Source organism: Anthonomus grandis, chromosome 7 (genome assembly GCF_022605725.1).
Source record: "Anthonomus grandis grandis chromosome 7, icAntGran1.3, whole genome shotgun sequence".
In the NCBI taxonomy this organism is placed as follows: Eukaryota; Metazoa; Arthropoda; class Insecta; order Coleoptera; family Curculionidae; genus Anthonomus; species Anthonomus grandis.
The window spans coordinates 17,416,308-17,436,615 of NC_065552.1; the positions used below are offsets into that span (position 1 = coordinate 17,416,308).

The 20,308-nt window shown below is 31.5% G+C and overlaps 1 protein-coding gene across 3 annotated transcripts in view; it reads left to right on the forward strand.

Annotated features, from left to right (window-relative positions):
- The window catches only part of LOC126738445 (UDP-glycosyltransferase UGT5), an 83,219-nt gene that overhangs the window by 59,086 nt on the left and 3,825 nt on the right, over positions 1 to 20,308 (forward strand). For all 3 annotated transcript variants that reach the window (XM_050443796.1, XM_050443797.1, XM_050443795.1), the window contains exons 4-5: positions 11,193 to 11,450; positions 11,507 to 11,749. In XM_050443796.1, the coding sequence (XP_050299753.1) occupies positions 11,193 to 11,450; positions 11,507 to 11,749 (501 nt within the window). The remainder of the gene's footprint in view (positions 1 to 11,192; positions 11,451 to 11,506; positions 11,750 to 20,308) is intronic.

The window sequence follows — 20,308 nt, forward strand, 5'->3', positions numbered from 1 at the left end:
ACCAATGTAGAAATTTCCAAGCATATTTAAATTATTCCATCAACTTTTAAGAAAAGCCACGCTTTTTAATATTAAACTCAATTTTTAGTATTAATCTTTCTTTTTGAAATAGTTCAAAAGCAGATTAAAAGTATAACTCGAGATGATATTTTAAAGTAAAATTAGCAATAACAAAAAGTTTATTGACATAAAGAGTTTTTTCCCGATGGAAGAGTATTGCTGATAAGAGTATGTTCTTTACTTCCGGTAGATTTAATGTCAGAAGGAAAGGTTATCTAAATATTGGGCAGTCATGAGAAATAAATAAAGGATGTGAAACAAAAAGAACAAGATAAAAAACAAAGTATATTGCGGGAACTGTAGACTGGCTATATAAAGTTTCATAAAAATTATGCTGAAATGGCCAATACTGCATTTAATTCAAAAACGTCAATCTTCTGGTTGGGCTTTGGAATTCCATAAAAGTAAGAGCCTCTTCTCACACTTTTTCTAGTACAACTCTCAGCAGACTATATAAACTTTTAAATAAAACGTGTTAATATTTCCTCTCACCTTTTAAATTTGCAACATTTTAAAGGTATATTTCATATTCCAGCAATTTCAGAAATCGGAGAGAAGCATTTAAAGTAAGACAAAACTTTTTCAGTCTGTTACGGCCTATTTGTTCTAAGTTAGGTTTTGGTAAGACAGGACGTAGTGCAAGGGTAAGAAAATACCTTGGCCAGACTAAGAAATTGCTAGGGTCAAAGTTTAACAAGCATAAGGCCGTAAGTTAATAAATCGTTATACCTGGGTGCAAATAATAAATAAAAAATTTGCGTTTCTTGTGTTTCTATACCTGAACGAAATGAGTTTTAAAATTTTTGTCTCCACTTTCCATTATGCCAAGTAAGAAGCAGTAGTTGGATTTAACTAAAATTATCTTTTCGGATACCACAAACTTTTACATTATAATTTTTAAATTCTTCTCTACAAAAATGGATAGCTGAATAAGTTAAAGGAATCCAAAAATTTTACTTTAAACTCAGTTAAAGCATTTGAAATCCAAAATAAAGATACTTTTTATAGGTTTTAATAATCGACAGTTCGGTCAACTTAGAAGCACGAGATAATAAAATAGGATTTTTTAAACCATGGTAGATGTGATTAAGTAAGAAATATGCTTAAGAACCATGAGATTCTTAAGCATATTTGTTACTTAATCCCATTAGATATGTATTTTATATCTTTAGAAAAACAAATCATGTTTTTACATTTTATTAAAAGATGAATTTATTTTTGATATTCTACTCCAGTTGAATATCAAACATTTTATTTTTACATATACATTTTTTAGTATATATTTTAGGCTATAATGTACATACAGTTAGCAACAAAAATGGCTTACCCTTGAGCCGATGACCTTAGCCATGGAAACTACTATAGAGCCAGTCCAAAAAAATTAATTTAAAAAAATTTTTTTTAAGAATAAGATGCCGAAACACTTGATAATAATTTAGATAGCAATAGTGTATATATATCCATGTGGAGAATTTTTATGCATTTCAGACAAGCTTACTTTTAATATACGCATTTACTTGTTTTATGCAGTATCCATATTCAATGGTAACTTAAGCCATGAACTATTACTTTATTATTTCGATATATGTCTTAAATAAATGTCTTGTCTAAATTCATTCCATATTTTTAGAATATGTAACAGCATGTATGCGAAATCCTTTTTTTTTTTTTTTCGTTTTTTGGCCTTGTGCCTGGCACATTTAGCCACGTGTTCCAATATAGGAACTTATTCATAATAGAACAAGTTGCTAATATAGTATTTAAATAATTATACTATTGGGTAGTATGACATTGTATCTAATAAAAGGAGTACAAAAAAAGGAATAGTGCAAGAAAGATTAATACTAGGGATCTTAGACAGGGTCACACGCTTCTCGTCCTGGAGCCAATGCAGGACATTTTTTAAAACAGAACATAGGGGAGCTCGGATAGGTAGGTAAACAATAGGGAAAAGACAAAGGGATCTCTAAGTAACTAAAATTATTAACTAGTGCATATACGTTCAAGTTATATATTCCTTTTGGACAATTTCAAGAATTTTATGAAAATAGACTCCATTCTATCGTCGGCAATTACGTTTGCCATAAGTGAAGTATGACACATAGGAAGCAAGCCAAGCTCTTTCAATTTATTATGGAGAAACATCACTGCGTCCATATTATTTTTACATTCAAATAAAATATGGTTCAAATCATCAATTGACTGGTTGTCACAGTTACATATATATGAGTCATTTATTCCTAATTTATGTAGATATTTATTAAAATTACCATGACCCACTAGAAATCTGAAGAAAGATGTTGTCAAATATCTTCGAAAGTTACATTTGGAAACCATACTATAACTAGTAAGGGACGCTTTTATTGAAGTGTATGTATTTGAAGTATTTGCTAAATATGCAAGATATTTTCTTTTCCAAGTTTCTGAAGACCTCTTTCGGATAATTGGAACTATATCACTAAAGTGTACTTTGGAAAGAATCCTATCTGTCTTAATTGCTTCCTTGGCCTCTTTATCTGCCAATTCATTTCCTAGCAATCCTGTGTGTCCTTTTAACCAAATGAATGCTACCTTAGTATTATGTTTATCAAGATTACTGATAGCCTCTCGAATCTTAAAAATAACTGGGTGTTTAAAATTATGTCCATTCTTTAGTGATTGCAAAACTGATTTTGAATCAGAAAGTATTAAAAAGTTTGAAATTATATTAGCATCACTAATAAATTCCAGGGCCTTTAATATTGCTAATGCCTCTGCAGTAAAAATAGAAGCATAATCCTCACACTTGTATTTTCTTTTAATATTAATTTTCGGAAAAATAAAGGCACAACCTGTACCATCAGCAGTTTTTGATCCGTCTGTGTATATTTCTAAGTAATTTTGAAATTTACTCAAAGTATCCTTAAGAATAGTTTGATTGGCCTTATGACAGTTCGTGAATGTAGGAAATATTATTGTGGGGTCAAAAAAATTAACCCCAAAAGCTATTTCGTACATCCATAGTATATTTGTTTCATTAATGAATTGATGGAGGTATTTTGTTTCAGTATAAGCTTTAGCCAATGGAGGACTGTTTTTATTCAACCAATATTTATTAGTTAAATTAGACATAGCCAGTTTGTGAATTTTAGCTATTAGTGGGTTATTCCGATATTGCACATTTTTAATCAAAAGTTTTTCGTCTTATCTCTAATGGTAGCTCATTAGTCTCTGCCAGTAATGCTTCAATCGGCGTGGATCTTAAGGCGCCTGTGACTAATCTCAAAGCTCTATATTGTATACGATCAACCTTTAGTAGTCTCGTTTTAGTAGCAGAACCATAAAAAATTGAGCCGTTATCCAGCAACGATCTAGTAAATGCTCGATAGAACATTAAAGATGTCTTAAGATCAGAGCCCCATTTTCGGGCAGTGACTGATTTTAAAATATTCAAGCTCTTTTCAGCTTTTTGTAAGATATAATTTATATGGGTATTCCATGTCAATTTTTGGTCTAAAAATACACCAAGGTATTTTAGTTCTTTTATCCATGGAAGGGTAGTATTACTTAAAATTATTTGATTTTTTATTTGTAGATAGTGTCGTGTGAAAATTACTAAGGCTGATTTTTTGCTAGAAATACTAAATCCATTGCTTGGAAAATATTTATTACAAATATACATAACATGGTTAAGATTCTTTTTACAAGCTGGCATATCGTATGCTATACAATAAATACAAAAATCATCTGCAAATTGCAATATTTTAGATCTTATTTGCAGCTTGTGAAAATCAGCTGTATAAAGATTAAAAAGTAAGGGGCTCAAGACCGAACCTTGAGGTAGGCCTGCAGATGTTGTCCTATAATCTGTTCTATTATAACTAGTTTTTATGGTAATATTTCTGTTTGTAAATAAATTAATAAGATTATGAGCAAACCCTTCAGTAACACCTAAACCAATAAGCTTTTCTAACAGGATATAAAGATTAACATTTTCATAAGCACTTTGAATATCAAGAAATAATGCTCCCAAATAACTATTTTCTGAGTATGTTTGTTGTATGTCTGAAACAAGTTGTGCTAAGCAATCGCTAACACTCTTACCCTTACGAAAGTCTAACTGATAGGTTGGAAGGATGCATTTGGACTCACACCACCACTCCAGACGACTTTTTAAAATTCGCTCAAGAGTTTTATTAATACATGAGGACAAAGTTATTGGTCTGAATTCACCAGGTTTACTCGGCTTATTAATTAAAACTATTGCTGACTTGGAATTAATACTTTCTCCATCAATAATAACACTATTAAAGGCTTTAATTAACAATTGTTTGGCAGAATTAGGAAGATTTAGCAACATGATGTATTTGATATTGTCGGGACCAGGACTTGTATCTTTATGTCTTTTAAGATGAAAGTTAAATTCTGAAAATGAAATTGGTTGGTTTAAATAATGGTTTTTATCCGATTTTTTTCTTGGGATATCTTGGTAAACCGAAATAGGTGCTACTTTATTTAAAAATTCACCAGCAATATCAGTAGTTGCTGGCATTATATTACTGTCAACCAAAGATTTCCGGATGCAGTTTACCCTATTCCAAATTTTTGTTGAAGAGCTTTGAGCATTAAGACTACTACAAAAGTTAAATCCAGCTCTCTTTAGATTTCTTTTTAAAGTATAGTTTGCACTTGGCTGTTATTTTTTTATATGCTATGTAATTTTCTAAATTATTATTTTTACGGTAAAAGTTATAAATATGTTTACGTTTATTGACATAAGGTTTTGACATTCTTCATCCCACCAGGGAATATAATACTTATTATTTTGTGCTTTTCTTTTGGGGAAAATTTTATTAGCAACTTCTGTTATTATATTAGAATCAAGTTCAATAATTTCATGAGCGTATTCAGGTTTATTTGTTATACAAGACATTTTGTGGTCAATTTCGTGTCTATAGTTATTCCAGTTAGCTTGTGTAAGTTTCCAATTATTAGTATTGTTAACGTTAAAGTTATTTAAATTCAAGACAATTGGGAGATGGTCTGAACCATATGAATCCTGAAGTATCTTCCAATCTGAATTTTGAATCAGATTGGATGAAATAATAGTAACATCAATAGCAGAATTAGACTGATTAGGACCACCAACTCTGGTTGTTTGCCCTTGATTCCTAATAAGTAAATTCTGAAAATTATCTAAGGAGTTAATTAGTGTAGTACCAAAATTATTAGAGGTATCAGAACCCCATGCTATATGATGGGCATTGAAATTCCCACCTATAATACAATGCTCCTTTAATTGTGAGAATATTCTTTCGTAGTCGGAAGTAGATACCTGAACATTGGGAGGTCTATAAATAGATACTAACGAGATTTCCTTTTTGTTAAACATAATGTTAACTCCACACAACTCTAGTTTATTATTTGTTAAATTTACAAAGTCGATTATTTTATAAGGTATTGAATTTTTAAGAAAAATTCCTACTCCGCCCTTACCTTGAACCCTATCTTTTCTTATGATATTATACCCTTTAAGTCGAATTTTATATTCTGGCTTATACCAAGTTTCACATAATAGTATAGCGTCTGTACACTTGGTGTCAATAATAAGGTTTTTTAAATGGTTATGATTAGAGTAAGCAGATCTAGCATTCCACTGTATTATATTTAGTTGTTGTCTTTTATTAGCCATATTTCATCAATAATATTAACTAGAGTATCGTTTAAAATATCACTAACCCATTTAAGAATTTTTGGAATATTAGTAATGGTGTTAGAATTGAGAGATTGACTTAATCCATTTTTAATGTTTTCATGTATTTTTTGTTTCAGTTGTTTTAAATTTTCTTTAGGTTGTTTTTGATTTATTTCAATTAAAGGGGAATCGGTATAAGACCAATCGAAATTACTTCGAATAGTTTCATAATTAGGGCTTCTATCCTGAACCCGCCATTTTTTATTTGAATTACAATTGTCAGTAATTGGCTGGGAGTAAAATGATGGATTATTTATGTTTTTAGAAGGAGTATTATCGTCTAATATATTTTCTGCACCTGAATTATATTGATTTTGAAAACTTAAATCATGCATAGATACATCTTTATTCTTTTCGACATATGTGATATCACTACTTTAATATTTTGCTTATCGGAGGGTTTCCCCCCCCCCCCCCCTTCAACACTGCCACCCCCAATCATATTAAGAACACGAGAGGGTAAGCGGCGTGATAATTGTTTTTATTTAAATTGAAATAGATACAACTCACAGAATTCCTGCTAAATTTAATCCTATTTAAAGAGGCACTATTCTTTATGAAAACCGAAGTAATTTTAAATACGCGTCGTTATCTCTCGAAGCAGTTAACCGTCCGGTACCTATCGCAGATAAACCGATACTGAAATCCTTTTTTAATATTATTAAAAATACTATTTTAATTTTTAAACAGAAGCAATATTTTTAATAACGGTAATAATCAGTTTCCTTCATATCTTTAGATTTTTATTCGCAAGTGCCGTTTTCAATTTTATTACAATGTTAATATTATTATGAAAATATAAATACGTTAATTATTTTCCTAGTTTTTGTACTGTTTTATTAGTATTCTGTAGTTAAAGTTGATTCGTGGAGTTTATTTTGTGTTCTTCTTACGTTTGGTTTATTATTTTTATCTATAGTGTTTAGTTTTTAAGTAGTTCATCTTGTTTAAGAGCCCTATTTTGTCCCCAATTTAGGCTATTTAGGTTATATTATTGTAAATCACTGTAGTTTTCATTTTCTAGAATTTGTATACTTGCTTGTTTTGACTGTCAGTATTCTCCTAAAATTATTGGTTTCTTTCGGCAAGAACAATGAAGATAATTCTAAATATTTCGAAACTGTTTCATCGGATTTTAAAAAGGACGCGCTTCGTGACATTTCATTCAGTTTTAATTGTTTAGTCAGTTTTTACCTTGGAAACAATTAAACGACAGCCAAGGCGAGTTAGGCTGGTTTTTTTGACGTTGAAAATAAAAGTGTGTTCCCGAATTTCGTTACAATATTATACCTGCCAATTAAGGGGCTTTATGCAAATAAATATAGATATTTAAAATAGGATATTTAATATGTTAGGGTTATTATGAATAACGGCATTATAAAGAATAATGAACGCGGTGAACTACTTTATATCTCCAGTAAATGTATTTATTCTTATTTCAGGAAACAATAACCCTAGGCACAACGGCATTGAATACTATTAGATTCATTGGATAGTTACTATTTTTAACTAATTCAGCAAAAATGGCTTTAATTTGATAATATTTAGATTCAGATATACTTCTGCTGTCACGTGATCCTCCCTGTTAAAAACTAAAATTAAAAAAATAAATAATTTTAGTTTCAATCAAGTTTATTAAATACAGAAAAAAATTATATCATTGGATAAACACTTGTTTCATAAAATATTTCTTGCTCAAATATTTAAATCAAAAAATGAAATTGCTTTTTAAAATTATTGTTTCCAAAATTATTAAAAAAAAAATTGAGTAATGAAAGTTCTTGATTTGAAGAAAGAATTTAAGTGTATAAGAAGAAGATTTATATAAAGTCGTTCTAAAGAAAAGAACAATTAAGAGAGATAGAAAATAGGAAAACTCTATGAAATAATAGGGTTTACTGAAAAAAAATTTAAAAGTAGATTAAGACCCTAAAAAGAAATAAGAAAAAAAAATAAATTAAAAACCACTTAAAAATGAGGTACGGTATAGAACACAATAGTATGGGTATGAAAGAGCTTTTTAAGCAGTTGGGAGACAGATAAATAGAACTTCAGAGAGTAACCTTAAAGACTGCTTTAAACAAGTTAAGTAACTTTTTATCAGAAAACCTAAAGGTCATTTAAATGCTGAGTTTTCTAGAAAAAAGCACCTCAAACTCTAGTACTCCGGAGCAGAATTTAAACTAGTGACGTGTGACTATTGAAGAAAATAAAGATGTGTTTCCTTGCACGATAATAACCTGGGATGTACTGATTTGGTACAGCATGAAATTATTATTGGATATAAAAGAAGCACAAGCACAAAGATTCTTATAGCTAAACAAGATAAGGTTTCCTCTATGCTCCAAGAAATGAGGATAGAAGAACCATCCCAGATTTCTTTAATATCACCAGTTGTATTAGTTGAGAGAAAGGACGTATACTAGATTTTGTGAGAAGTATTGACTACTGGATGATATTACTGAAAAAGTCCATTATAGTTTAGGTGAAGTTACTTCGACAAGTAAAAAAACTAAAAACGTTTAGCACGCGGCGTTTTCTTTATAAGGCATTGGAGTGCATATAATTTTTGTTTTTCTGGCTTAATATATATAGTAAAAATGTAATTTTACAACCAACAAAAACATTTAGCAAGTCACGCAAAACTCATGATTAGATTTAATGACATATATTTTTTACACAGTTTTTTTTAAATTGTTACAAAAATTGTCAAAAAGGTGGGTCGTTTGTTGTAATACAGGTATAAAATAATGTCGTGGCCGTGCTGCAATAGATTATTTTTATACTTGCCTCCGCTGATATTTGTTTGGATAAGCTCAAAAATTCCCGCTGAACAATGAAATTTCATTGTTAAGTTACATATTCATAATTTTGCACCAACATTTTTTTACGTCCAAAAATGCCTACCTATTTAGCATTACTATCCATCTCTTTAGAAATGGATTCGTCATTGGCACGAATTATAATTGGATTAATTTGCCGTATCCATTATACCTTAAATAAATTATTGTATTTAAGACTTTAATTTCGTTAAAAATTTAAGTTCAAATATATTTTAAATATGTGACTAAGTCTATTTTCTTCTTCTTTTCAATATTTGAGCGTATGTGATTGTATTTTCTAAATTGATATTTAATATAAGTGGCATAATACCCAAAATAAGTGACTCGTTAATTTTAATGTCAAAAATTTAATTTAACCTTAAATTTTTGTCTTAAAAAACGGTACTGTATTTTCTATTATCAAGCAAATATTAATGATAGTTTTTAACGTACATTGTATTTAAAAATTATAATTCAGGTTTAAGATATATTCAGGTCAAAAATTATATGTGTTAAGAAATTAATACTCTCTTAAAATTTGATCGGTATAACAATCATAAACTAACACATCAAACACAGTATTAAAAAGGCCGCAAAAATGACATTTTTATTATTCAAAAGTTGAGACGAAAGTAAATAAAACAAAACATCAACAGTATATAGAAAATAGAATAACAACAAGAACTACAGTATAATATAAGCGCGAAATTGATTTTAGGGTGAGCCAAGTTTGCACTATGCTAATTTTAACACACTCAATTCACAAAATTCAAAATTGTTTTAATTATTACCATATCCAGACCTATATGGTACGCATCTGAAGAAATGGTTGATATTTCGAAACATTATTTCCACGTACAAAAGGCGTGGTCCAATAGCGCCCTAACAAGCAATATAAATTTAAATAGTTTATAATATTATACAAATATACAAATATTATACAAATTTTCAAATGGCACATTTTTAGGCTCAAAAATGTGAAACTTTTCCCTAAATTTATCCATCTTCGTATCTCTTATATTTACCAAGATCCCAGTAGTGAACTAGGAATTTGTGACACGTCGTATAATATATAATATCTAGTCAAAAATGACGTTTATAAATAATAAAACGCAATACAAATTAATATTTTACTTATATTCGTTTATTTGAAGAAAAATGTAAAATAACAATAATAAAACGTATAAAATAATTGCATTTCCTATTTTTGACCGCGCGACTTTGGCTAATATTCCCGGCCCGTTCACAATTCAATCATAGCAGCATCGAGAGAAGCTCGTATATTCGTCTATTTCACATTATCCACACCGAACTTGTCTATCTTTATCTGATAAATATTGATTGCTGAACGAGACGGGGTGCCGTTGAAAGACTCGAATCGATCGTAAATATATACGGGAATCGATCACTAAATATCGTAATATATTTTGCAGTTTATGTTGATTGTATTTTGTACATACTCAATTTTGGAGCTTGACCAAGTAACTTCACCTAAACTATACCCCCTATTAAGTAACGACAATTCTCTGGACAAGCTATCAGGTTTCCAACGCTGGATCTTAGCAGAGAATAGGCAAAATTGAATCCAGGTGGTAAGGAATACTGAAAGAAGTAGTTAACAGTATTACCTTTTGGACTCTGTAAAACTATAATGGTTCAGCCAAATTTTAAAGGTTCATAAAATCTCTGTTACGTAAAATGACTTGGGAATCATGTTTTTGCTAATAAACAAATTCCAGAAATTCTTGAAGCTGTGTTTGGCGGCGCTGGAGTAATGTAATATCCTATTGGTGCAGCCTTCGAACAAATTGCCATCGATGTAGCGAGGCCTTTCCTATTAGCAGCTCGTGAAAATAATAATAACTGATCAAATTTGAGCAGTATTATGGAAATGTAAATACGTTTATTATTCTTTAGGTTTTTTCTAGATTTTGCTTAACTTGCTTGCCCTGACTGTGAGCATTCTCTTGTATTCTCTTTGGCAAAATCAATGTAGAAACTTTTAGGCATATTCAAATTATTGCACGCGTCTTCATAGGATGTCGCGTTTGATAATATTTTGATCTGTTTTTTGTTTATCTTATAAACAATTAAAAAGCAACCCGTAAACGACCTGTCAAAGTTATTGCCTGACCTGTAAAAGTTGTAATCTGACGTTCTTAAAAAAAAGACCAAAGTGTATTCTAGACAGAACTGTGTTACTAAGCTCTGTTACAATATTACAAGTATCTCTCTTATTTTCTTTATTACCATCCGTATCACATTGCATTTTAGTTTTAAATTTGCATTTAAGTTCTTTTTTCAAAATTTGGCTGTTCTCTAAACGTATATATTGCTTTTAAACTACTTATTACTACATACTTTACTGTGTGATTTTTTTCTCTTTACAGAAAAGCACACAATAAAGAGGCTTCGTTAATTTAATCAATCTATCTACATTTCATTTTCATATTCATATTTCATATACCACTGAGTTTATCTATATAGACTTGCACACAAGAAAGCATTTTATTAAAAAAAACATTCTGTAAAAAGAAAGTCATTTAGGTATATCTAATTTGCACTTTATGTTTTAGGCCTGTGAAGTATTTCTTTCAGACCCAGAGACCAAGGAGTTCCTTCATTCAGGATTAAAGTTTGATTTGCTTATTCTAGACGGTGCCTACCCAGAATGTGCAATGGGGTTTGTTCATTTTTTTAACGCCCCTTTTATATATATTAATACAGTAGGAATGTATACTGGGTCCTTGTCCATTGCTGGGAATCCTACTCCATATTCTGTGATTCCCTTTTTGTCAAAACCTTTTACCGAAAATATGGGGTTTTTAAAAAGAGTAATATTTTTAAACTATTTGTGTATAGTAAATAAAATAATATGTTTAATTTTTAGGTTGAAAACTTTGGTTTTTATATACTAGCTAATCTAATGCACACGGTAATGACTAGAGGTAAACTTCAAGGTATCGTTAGAAGGCATTTTGGATCTGACATGCCTGGTATCTATGAGTTATCAAAAAATGTAAGCTTTATTTTACAAAATGGACATCCAGTATTAACTTATTCCAGACCATTGTTACCTAATGTTGCCGAAATTGCCTGCTTGCATTGTAAACCGGCCAGAAAGTTACCTCAGGTAATTTTGTTTCTTTTTTACTAATAAGCTCTAAAAATAAACATTTACGTATGATTTTAAAACATAATATTATACTTATAGTAGTAATAAACCTTTGTGTAGTTTTTCTTTAATTTGACATCGTTTCCGCCACCAAATATAACTATAATCACATATGAACTATATTGTTAATATATTATTATTCTATGAGGGTTTTTAAAGCTTTATCTACAAAAAAAATAAGAAAATTAAATTATTTTTCTAAGCGCTTACAATATGAATGTTAAACTATATTGAGTGTTCGGAAAGTAAACGATAATACTGAAAGGGCTGGTCGACCAATGTATAAGCATCCAGAAAAACATTAAATAACCTAAATAAAAATTCGATAGTTTTCGAGATATTAGATTAGATTTTCGATTGTTATTCAGAACATAGTATTAGATTCTGATATCAGTTTTTGAACGACAGGGCTATTTAATATGAATAGCCATTTCATTTAATAATAAATCTATTTTAAATAAAGTATATAGTAAGACTTTTAAGTAAAAATTTAAAAAACATGATAAAACATAAACATTGGGAACCACAAATGAGGTTTAAATGCAATGATATAATGATAATTAAATTGGGGCACGTTCAGAAAAATCTATAACCCATCGATTTTAATTTAACCTTAAAATTTGTTAGTATACAAATTTTTTTTCTATGCATTTCAAGTCAAAAATTTAGCAATCTTCAAATAGCTATCTTTTTAAATCGAACCTTTCTTATTTATATTTATACATATTTACATCTGTCAGCAGGTATAAAATAATACATATTATTATTGTAATGATCTAAATGCCGCGTTTATACCAGCAGTTTTTCAATATTCGTAAATCATCTTATCCGTCGCCTAGACCCAAAAGTGCAATAAGGATAGAGCAATATTCCGGATCAGTAGTCTATCTATAATATATAAGGAGCCTTTATCGGTAGGTCGCCAGTTCAATTTTAATTTTAAATATTTTTGCGACTTTCAAATCGAAATATATAGTAAAAAATAATTACTATGTAAATAAATGTTTCTAGTAGTCTTAAGTGATTGTGTGTAATATGTACGTGTGTAATTGTGTAATAAATTTGTTTTAAATTGATAGTTGTGATGTATAAATTAGACTAAATCAGTTAACTAGACATTGCTGTAAAATAAATATTAGTGTGAACTAAAATAAATCGACCTAATAGTGTGTGAAAATGGTAAAGTTAGTTGACTTAAAAATTGACTGAGCTGGAGAAAAGAGTCTTTATTATTGCTAGAAAAGTCCACTAACTTGGAAGTGAAGCTGCAAGAAAATATTTGAGAAAGGATCGGTTCTGAAACTTAAAACATCCTGGTATATGCTATACGAAGTTCTGGAAGTCATCAACGATGTCAGGATACAAGAGCCGACGTGGAGTAAGGCTCAAGTGATCCACTTTGTCCGACTGCCGTATTTCTTAAGCTATGGGAATGTTGAGCTGGGGCAATTCCAACCAGAGTCAGATTCAACATTTAATTAATTAATGACCCATTATTCTAATAGCCGAAATAGTCGATACTATGTGACCTGTGAAGTGCAGCGAGGCTTTTTTTCTGCTCAAGCTATGCTACATTGTGTGGCTGAGGATTTGCTTTCTAGAAGGAAAGCCACATTTTTTTGCAAAAAATTTGGAAAAACTAGCGAGCTGCGCTGGTCTAACTCCAGAGTCGGACAAGCACTCAAGTTCTGAGGTGAAAACGTGGATCCTTAGTTCTATAAGAGTTCGTGTTGCATGAGGAAAACCATCTAACGGCTACATCCACCATCTTTGTAAGCATCTTAGGATGAAATGAGCTTAGAAAAAAAGCGTAATGATCTAAAGATCAGTGAATATCGCCTCGCCACATCTCGGGACATAGAAAGAAAGTTACGGAACAGTGGCTTACTTAGTATATAAGATGCCCCCGCCGTCAAGAGACCAGTCTAAGTTCAAGTCTAGAGATTGGCGCGACTTTTAAATCAAAATAAGTGAGGGGTACATGGAAAAAAATTAATGAAAATTTTTTCCATTTTTTAATTTTGCTGCAATAACAAAGATGGTCAAAAATTTTATCGCAGGTTGAAAGTATAACATACACACGGTAATAAAAGGAAATGCTAATTCAAGAAAACCTCTTTTCAAATAAGTTAAAAATTGATATTCCCTCTTTTGCCCTCGTAGTCTTCAACAACCGTGTAAATACTTATTTCTAATAATCTTAAGTCATTATGTTTAGTGTAAAAGTATTTAATAAATGACACTATTCTATTGTAAAGATATTGGCAACCCCGCCAGTATCCCCTGTACTTCGTCATCTCTGGCAGTTTAGCGATTTTTCCGGGAAGCGTTTTGCCGAGTATATAAAGAGTCGCATCGTCGCTAAGAAGTCAGTTGACATATCCCCAATAAATGCAACAGATATGCCTAATATATTCTAGGAAATAAAAAGATATTCCTGGCATATAAGAATATGCCAATTAGATATTTTGGGCATATGCATGAAATATATTTGTGCTGTCTGGGCAGTGTAGTACAGTTTGTAATATTGGCGCAATATTTAAGTATTTGGTATTTGTAGTATAATAGTGTGGGATAATTTTAATAATTAAGGTTATTTCAATTTTTTTTTAGTTCAAATATTAAATGCTCAAATGATTCGTTTTGTTGTTACGCAAAGAAATCGATCCAGCCGCAGAGCAGTAAAATGCAAGGCCAGCCATCAAAAAGCGCCGAAAGACCGAAAAAAAAAAAAGAAGAGTCGGGCGGCTTCTTTACGCACCCACTTCTTTGAACCTATTTTTAGAAAAAAAGCGCAAGAGTTGCGAGTAAGTCTTAAATGCCGCGTCATAAGGGAAAGACGTTCCCGAAGTAGCCGATTTTGACGTGTGACGTGGTTTTTTGGACAAGTATTTTATTCTTATTTTGATAATTTGCCGAGACGCGGTGAAGTTGATGTTGGTATACGTAAGACGTACGTATATAAAGTATAAAGACGTGTAAGAGCCAGAGATATTTATAAGACGTAAGACTGTCCTGTGTAACTGTGTACTTAACCTAATCATTATTATTATAACCATAATCTTCAATCTGAATCTGCAATATCATCTTATTAAACATTTGAATTAAGCCCTGTGCCTTTTATTTATGTATCCCTAGACAACAACAGTAAAAAAGCCTACATTTTGGGGGCTCGTCCGGGATTGAGGCAAGTTTTGATTGGTTAGAATAAAGGCAGAAGTAGGATTAAGGGCTAAAGAAGGGTTGATGCAGTTTTGCATAGAAATTAAAGTGATAATATAAAAAAATATCATACTTAGAATACTGGATGAATAGAGAGGGAGCAAATGCAGCAAAAAAATGGACCTGAGAGGCTGATCCTGAAAAGTGGTGTACTTAGTGTGTCTTGCTGGTTTTTGGTGCATAAAAAAAAGTGTGAAACAGTGCAAAGAGCGGACAATAGAAGGCTGTAATATAATAAGGTAGGATTATTCCTTTATTTTGTATATTTTTTTTCACTGTTTATTTTGACTGTAAACTGTAATGACTATTTTTATGTACGAGTGAGTGTACTGAGTACTTATATAAAAATGCATTACATACATGCAACTATTTTGCAAATAGTTTATTAAGTGTTTTATAGTAGTTTTAAACGATTATAAAGGTATAAAAAGAAAAGATAAACAACATTAGATACTCACTTTTCTTTCCGACGCATACAAAAATAATACATCGGTTTCAATGTAGTATTATTTATTTTTATGTGTAGTTTAGGTTTAAATTTTTAATTAGTTGGTATCTATACATATAAGAGTAGATTAAGTTTTGGGAGTTTATCTTTTACAAATTATAGTTTTTGGCGGTTTAAAATTCTAATCTTTGTTAAGTGAACTATTTTAGTGTATTTTAACCTCAATTGTGCTTATTAAATAAGTAAAAATATTTTTGAGTTAGGTGGGTTAAAATTTTATTACAGATTTGTTTATTTTTTCCTATGGCAAGTGACAATTTGTGTCTTCACCTACCTCTTTGGTATGTATTTTGAGTTTATTTTGAGGGACACCTAATAATCAGTAAACTGTTTGTATAGTGCTTTAGTGTACATAATTATAATTTTGTTTTTTTTTTTAAGTGTGGTTAAATTAAATGTAATACACCTAGTATAATTAGGTGACACAAGAATAATTAAAAAAAAAAAAGGATTTTCTATTTAGAAAATTAAATTCAAATAAATTTAAATGATATTTTGAATCAATAATTTTAAGTTGCTAGGAGTTAGGATGTAAATATTAAATAGAGAGATTTGATTTAATTAATGTAGATGTAGGGTATGCGTTTTTATATGTCTTGATACTTTTAAACGCGTAAAAGTTTCTTTTAGTGTGAAGTGGTTAATTTTTGTTGAATTGGGCAAATTATGTTTAAAGAGAATTAAATATTCATTCACGTTTGTTATAAAAGGTAACATAAGGGGATAACGCGTATACAAGGGTGTATTTACCGCGGTTACATAAATTTGAAAATAAGATTTAAATAATTTTTAAATACTTACCTTTTATTATCTGTTGGTTTTATTTGTTTAAAAAAAAATGGCTACTCTGGGCGATATTTCAAGAATTGCACAAAACATAACCAATAGTAAATTAAAAGCTGTGAAATCTTTGCATTTTATTGCTTACGGTGAAGAGGGTCAGCTGAGACTCTTAAGAAAAAAATTAAGAAAGTTTGAAGGGTTTCATTTTGATAAGGAGTCTGATGAATATGCGGCTAAACTTGAAGATATTAAAACGAATTTACAGTTAAGTGATTTAACAGCAGCTTGTCATATTTTAGACTTAGATTATGATGGAAGTCATGATGAGGTGCTAGGGCGTGTGTGTTCGTTTTTAAATGATTTGTCTGCTGTTGAGAGCCGAAATGAAGCAGAAGAGGAAGAAGATGAAAGTGAGGAGGGCGAAAACATAGTAGAAGACGACGTAGATGATGAACACAGTCTTTCATTAGATAATTTATATGCACTAGGGCCTACATCGAGGCCTACACAGAGAAAGAAATGTGATTCATTTGCATTAACCTTCAGAGATGTTGAAGATACAATTAGACCTTTTAGCGGTAAAGATAATTACCCTATAAATAAGTGGGTCGAGAATTTCGAAGAAATCGCGGATTTGACAGGATGGAACGAATTGCAGAAATTAATTTTTGCAAAGAAATCCTTAAGTGGTTTGGCTAAACTTTATGTCCAGTCAGAAAAGGGCATTAAGTCGTGGGCAGTGTTGAAAAAGAAGCTTTTATCTGAATTTGAGGTTCAAATCAGTAGCGCTCAAATTCATAAGCTGCTCATGTCCAGAAAGAAGGAACAGAATGAAACAGTACAAGAGTATGTTTTGGTTATGAGGGAAATTGGCAGTAGAGCTTCAATAGAATCAGAGCTTGTTATTCAATACATCATAGATGGAATCCCAGATGATTCATCGGATAAAATTGTCCTCTATGGAGCAAGGAATTTCCAGGAATTTAAAGAAAAGATAAAGATATATGATCAAGTGGTAAGATCAAAGAAATCTACTAGTAGCAATTTCTCAACAGGAAAAGGAAAATTCCCACCGTTTAAGACTCATGTTAAAAAAGAATCTAGTTCTGGCTTTAAGAAAGAACAAGGGCAAGTTAAAAACAAATTTGGAACTTGTTTTAACTGTGGGCAGCGTGGCCATAAATCTAATGAATGTCCTGATAAAGCTAAGGGCTCGAAATGTTTTAAGTGTGCAGTTTTTGGACACATCTCCACTAAATATCCCAAAAATGATACTGCTGGTCCAAGTTCAAAGTCAAATAGCACATCAGTAATGCATGTCATGCAAGCAGTGCCCAAATATTCTGTAAACCTAACTATTGATGATGTGGAGTTGGTTGCCTTATTTGATACTGGCAGCGACATCAGTGCAATCCGTGAGGATATTTACTTAAACTATTTACAGAATATTCCATTAGAAGAAAACTGTCTAACAATTGAGGGATTAGGACCTCAAAATAAAGTAAAAACTTTAGGGGCTTTTACTAAGAATATTCTTATTAATGACGAATATTTTTACTTAACAATTCATGTCTTACCTGTGACATCTATAGCTTTTCAAGCGATTGTTGGAGCCAATTTACTTAAGCATGCTGAAGTCAACATTAGAGAGGACAGCTTGGTAGTACTCAAAAAAAAAGCACAAAGTTTTCTAATGCATATTAAGGTTGACGAATATGAAGACGTAAATGATGAGATAAATTTGAGGCACATCAAAGACGAGTGTATTAGAAATGAAGTTAGACGGCTGATAACAGAGTACGAACCAAATAAGACGAAAGACACTGGCATAGAAATGAAAATTATACTAAAGACTGAGGAACCAGTCTATCAAAGACCTCGACGTTTAGCAGCTCCAGAAAAAGTTGAAGTAGATGCTCAGATAGAAGAGTGGCTCAAAGAAGGTATTATCCGGCCTAGTTGTTCAGATTTTGCTAGTCCTATAGTACTGATGCGCAAAAGGGACGGTAAGCTAAGAATTTGTGTTGATTAAAGGCTTATAAATAAAAACATTATTAAGGATAGATTTCCCATGGCTTTAATTGAAGATGTAGTAGATACACTACAGGGAGCAAAAGTTTTTAGTACAATGGATTTGAGAAACGGATTTTTTCATGTTCTGGTCGAAGAAAATAGCATTAAGTATACGGCATTTGTGACACCGTCTGGACAATTTGAATTTTTAAGATGTCCCTTTGGGTTATGTAACAGTCCTGCGGTATTTCAAAGATTTATAAGGTTCATCTTTAGGGAGTTGACAGCTAAGGGTTTGGTAATACATTACGTGGATGAAATTGTCATACCGAGCAAAGACGAAGAAGAAGGTGTCAAGAGACTTAAACTAGTGCTGGACGTGGCTAGAGACTACGGGCTGGAAATTAAAGTTAATAAGTGCCAGTTTCTTCAGCGAAGAGTTGAGTTTTTAGGATACATCATCGAGGATGGAAAAGTTCAACCCTCTGAGGAAAAAACTCTGGCCATAAGAAAATTTCCTGAGCCGAAAACTTGCAAGTAGTTACAGTCTTTCCTTGGGCTTACAGGATACTTTAGAAAATTCATATCTTCTTATGCCATTATCGCTAAGCCATTGAGTGATTTATTGAAGAAAAATCAACAGTTTGCGTTTGAGGAAGATCAAAGAAGAGCATTTTTGAAATTAAAAGAACTACTTTGTTCAGAACCTGTTCTAAATATTTTTCAACGTGGGTGTGAAACTTACTTATTTACAGATGCTAGTAAGCACGGTTACGGGGCATGCCTAATGCAGAAATCCCTGGTTGATGAGAAATTACATCCAGTGTACTACATGAGCAAGAAGACTACACCGGCCGAAGAAAGATACATAAGTTACGAGTTGGAAGTCTTGGCAGTCATTCAAGCCGTGAAAAAATTTAGAGTGTATCTGTTGGGAAACAAGTTCTGGATTGTGACTGATTGTTCTGCATTCCAGAAAACTATGGACAAAAAAGAACTTTGCACTAGAGTCGCAAGATGGGCATTATCGCTAGTAGAATATGATTACACAATTGTGCATAGAAAAGGAAGCCAGATGCGGCACGTAGATGCGCTAAGTCGTTATCCTATTATTATGGTGATGACTGAGGAAGAAAGTGGAACCATTGTTAGAATTAAGAAAGCCCAAGAGAATAACCAAGGCATACATAATATTAAGAAAATTTTAGAGACACATGATTATGAAGACTATTTTATCAGGAGTGGAATAGTATATAAACAAAAAGATGGAAAAGATTTAGTGGTGGTACCTAAAGGAATGCAAACAAACGTGATCAAGGAAGCGCATGATCTAGGACACTTTTCATCGAAGAAAACGGAGGAGGTTGTTGAAAGGGAGTTCTACCTACCTAGGTTAAGGGAAAAAGTTAATAAGTGTATCTTGAATTGCATTCACTGTATTTTGGGGAATAAAAAAGAGGGAAAAAAAGAAGGGATTTTACACCCCATACCCAAGGCCGATAGTCCTCTTAATACTTACCATATCGATCATTTGGGATCGCTACAATCGACAAATAAAAATTATCAGCATATTTTTGTGGTTGTTGATGATTTTTACAAGTTTGTATGTATGTATTTTCCAGTCAAGTCAACTTCTGCACGAGAGACGATTGACAAGTTAAAACTTCAACAAAAGAATTTTGGAAATCCAGCGAGAATTATTACAGATCGTGGTACAGCTTTTACAGCTAAGGAGTTTAAAGATTACTGCGCAGAAGAAAATATTAACCACATTACGATCACTACCGGTGTACCAAGAGGAAATGGGCAAGTGGAGCGGATAAATCGCATAATTATTCCGATCTTCACGAAATTAAGTTTAGAGAACCCTTTCCAATGGTATAGACATGTTGATAGGGTACAGAGAGCTCTAAACTCTACAATACAAAGGAGCATAAATACGTCACCTTTTGAAGTTCTAGTAGGTGTTAAAATGAAAAATAAAGAAGATC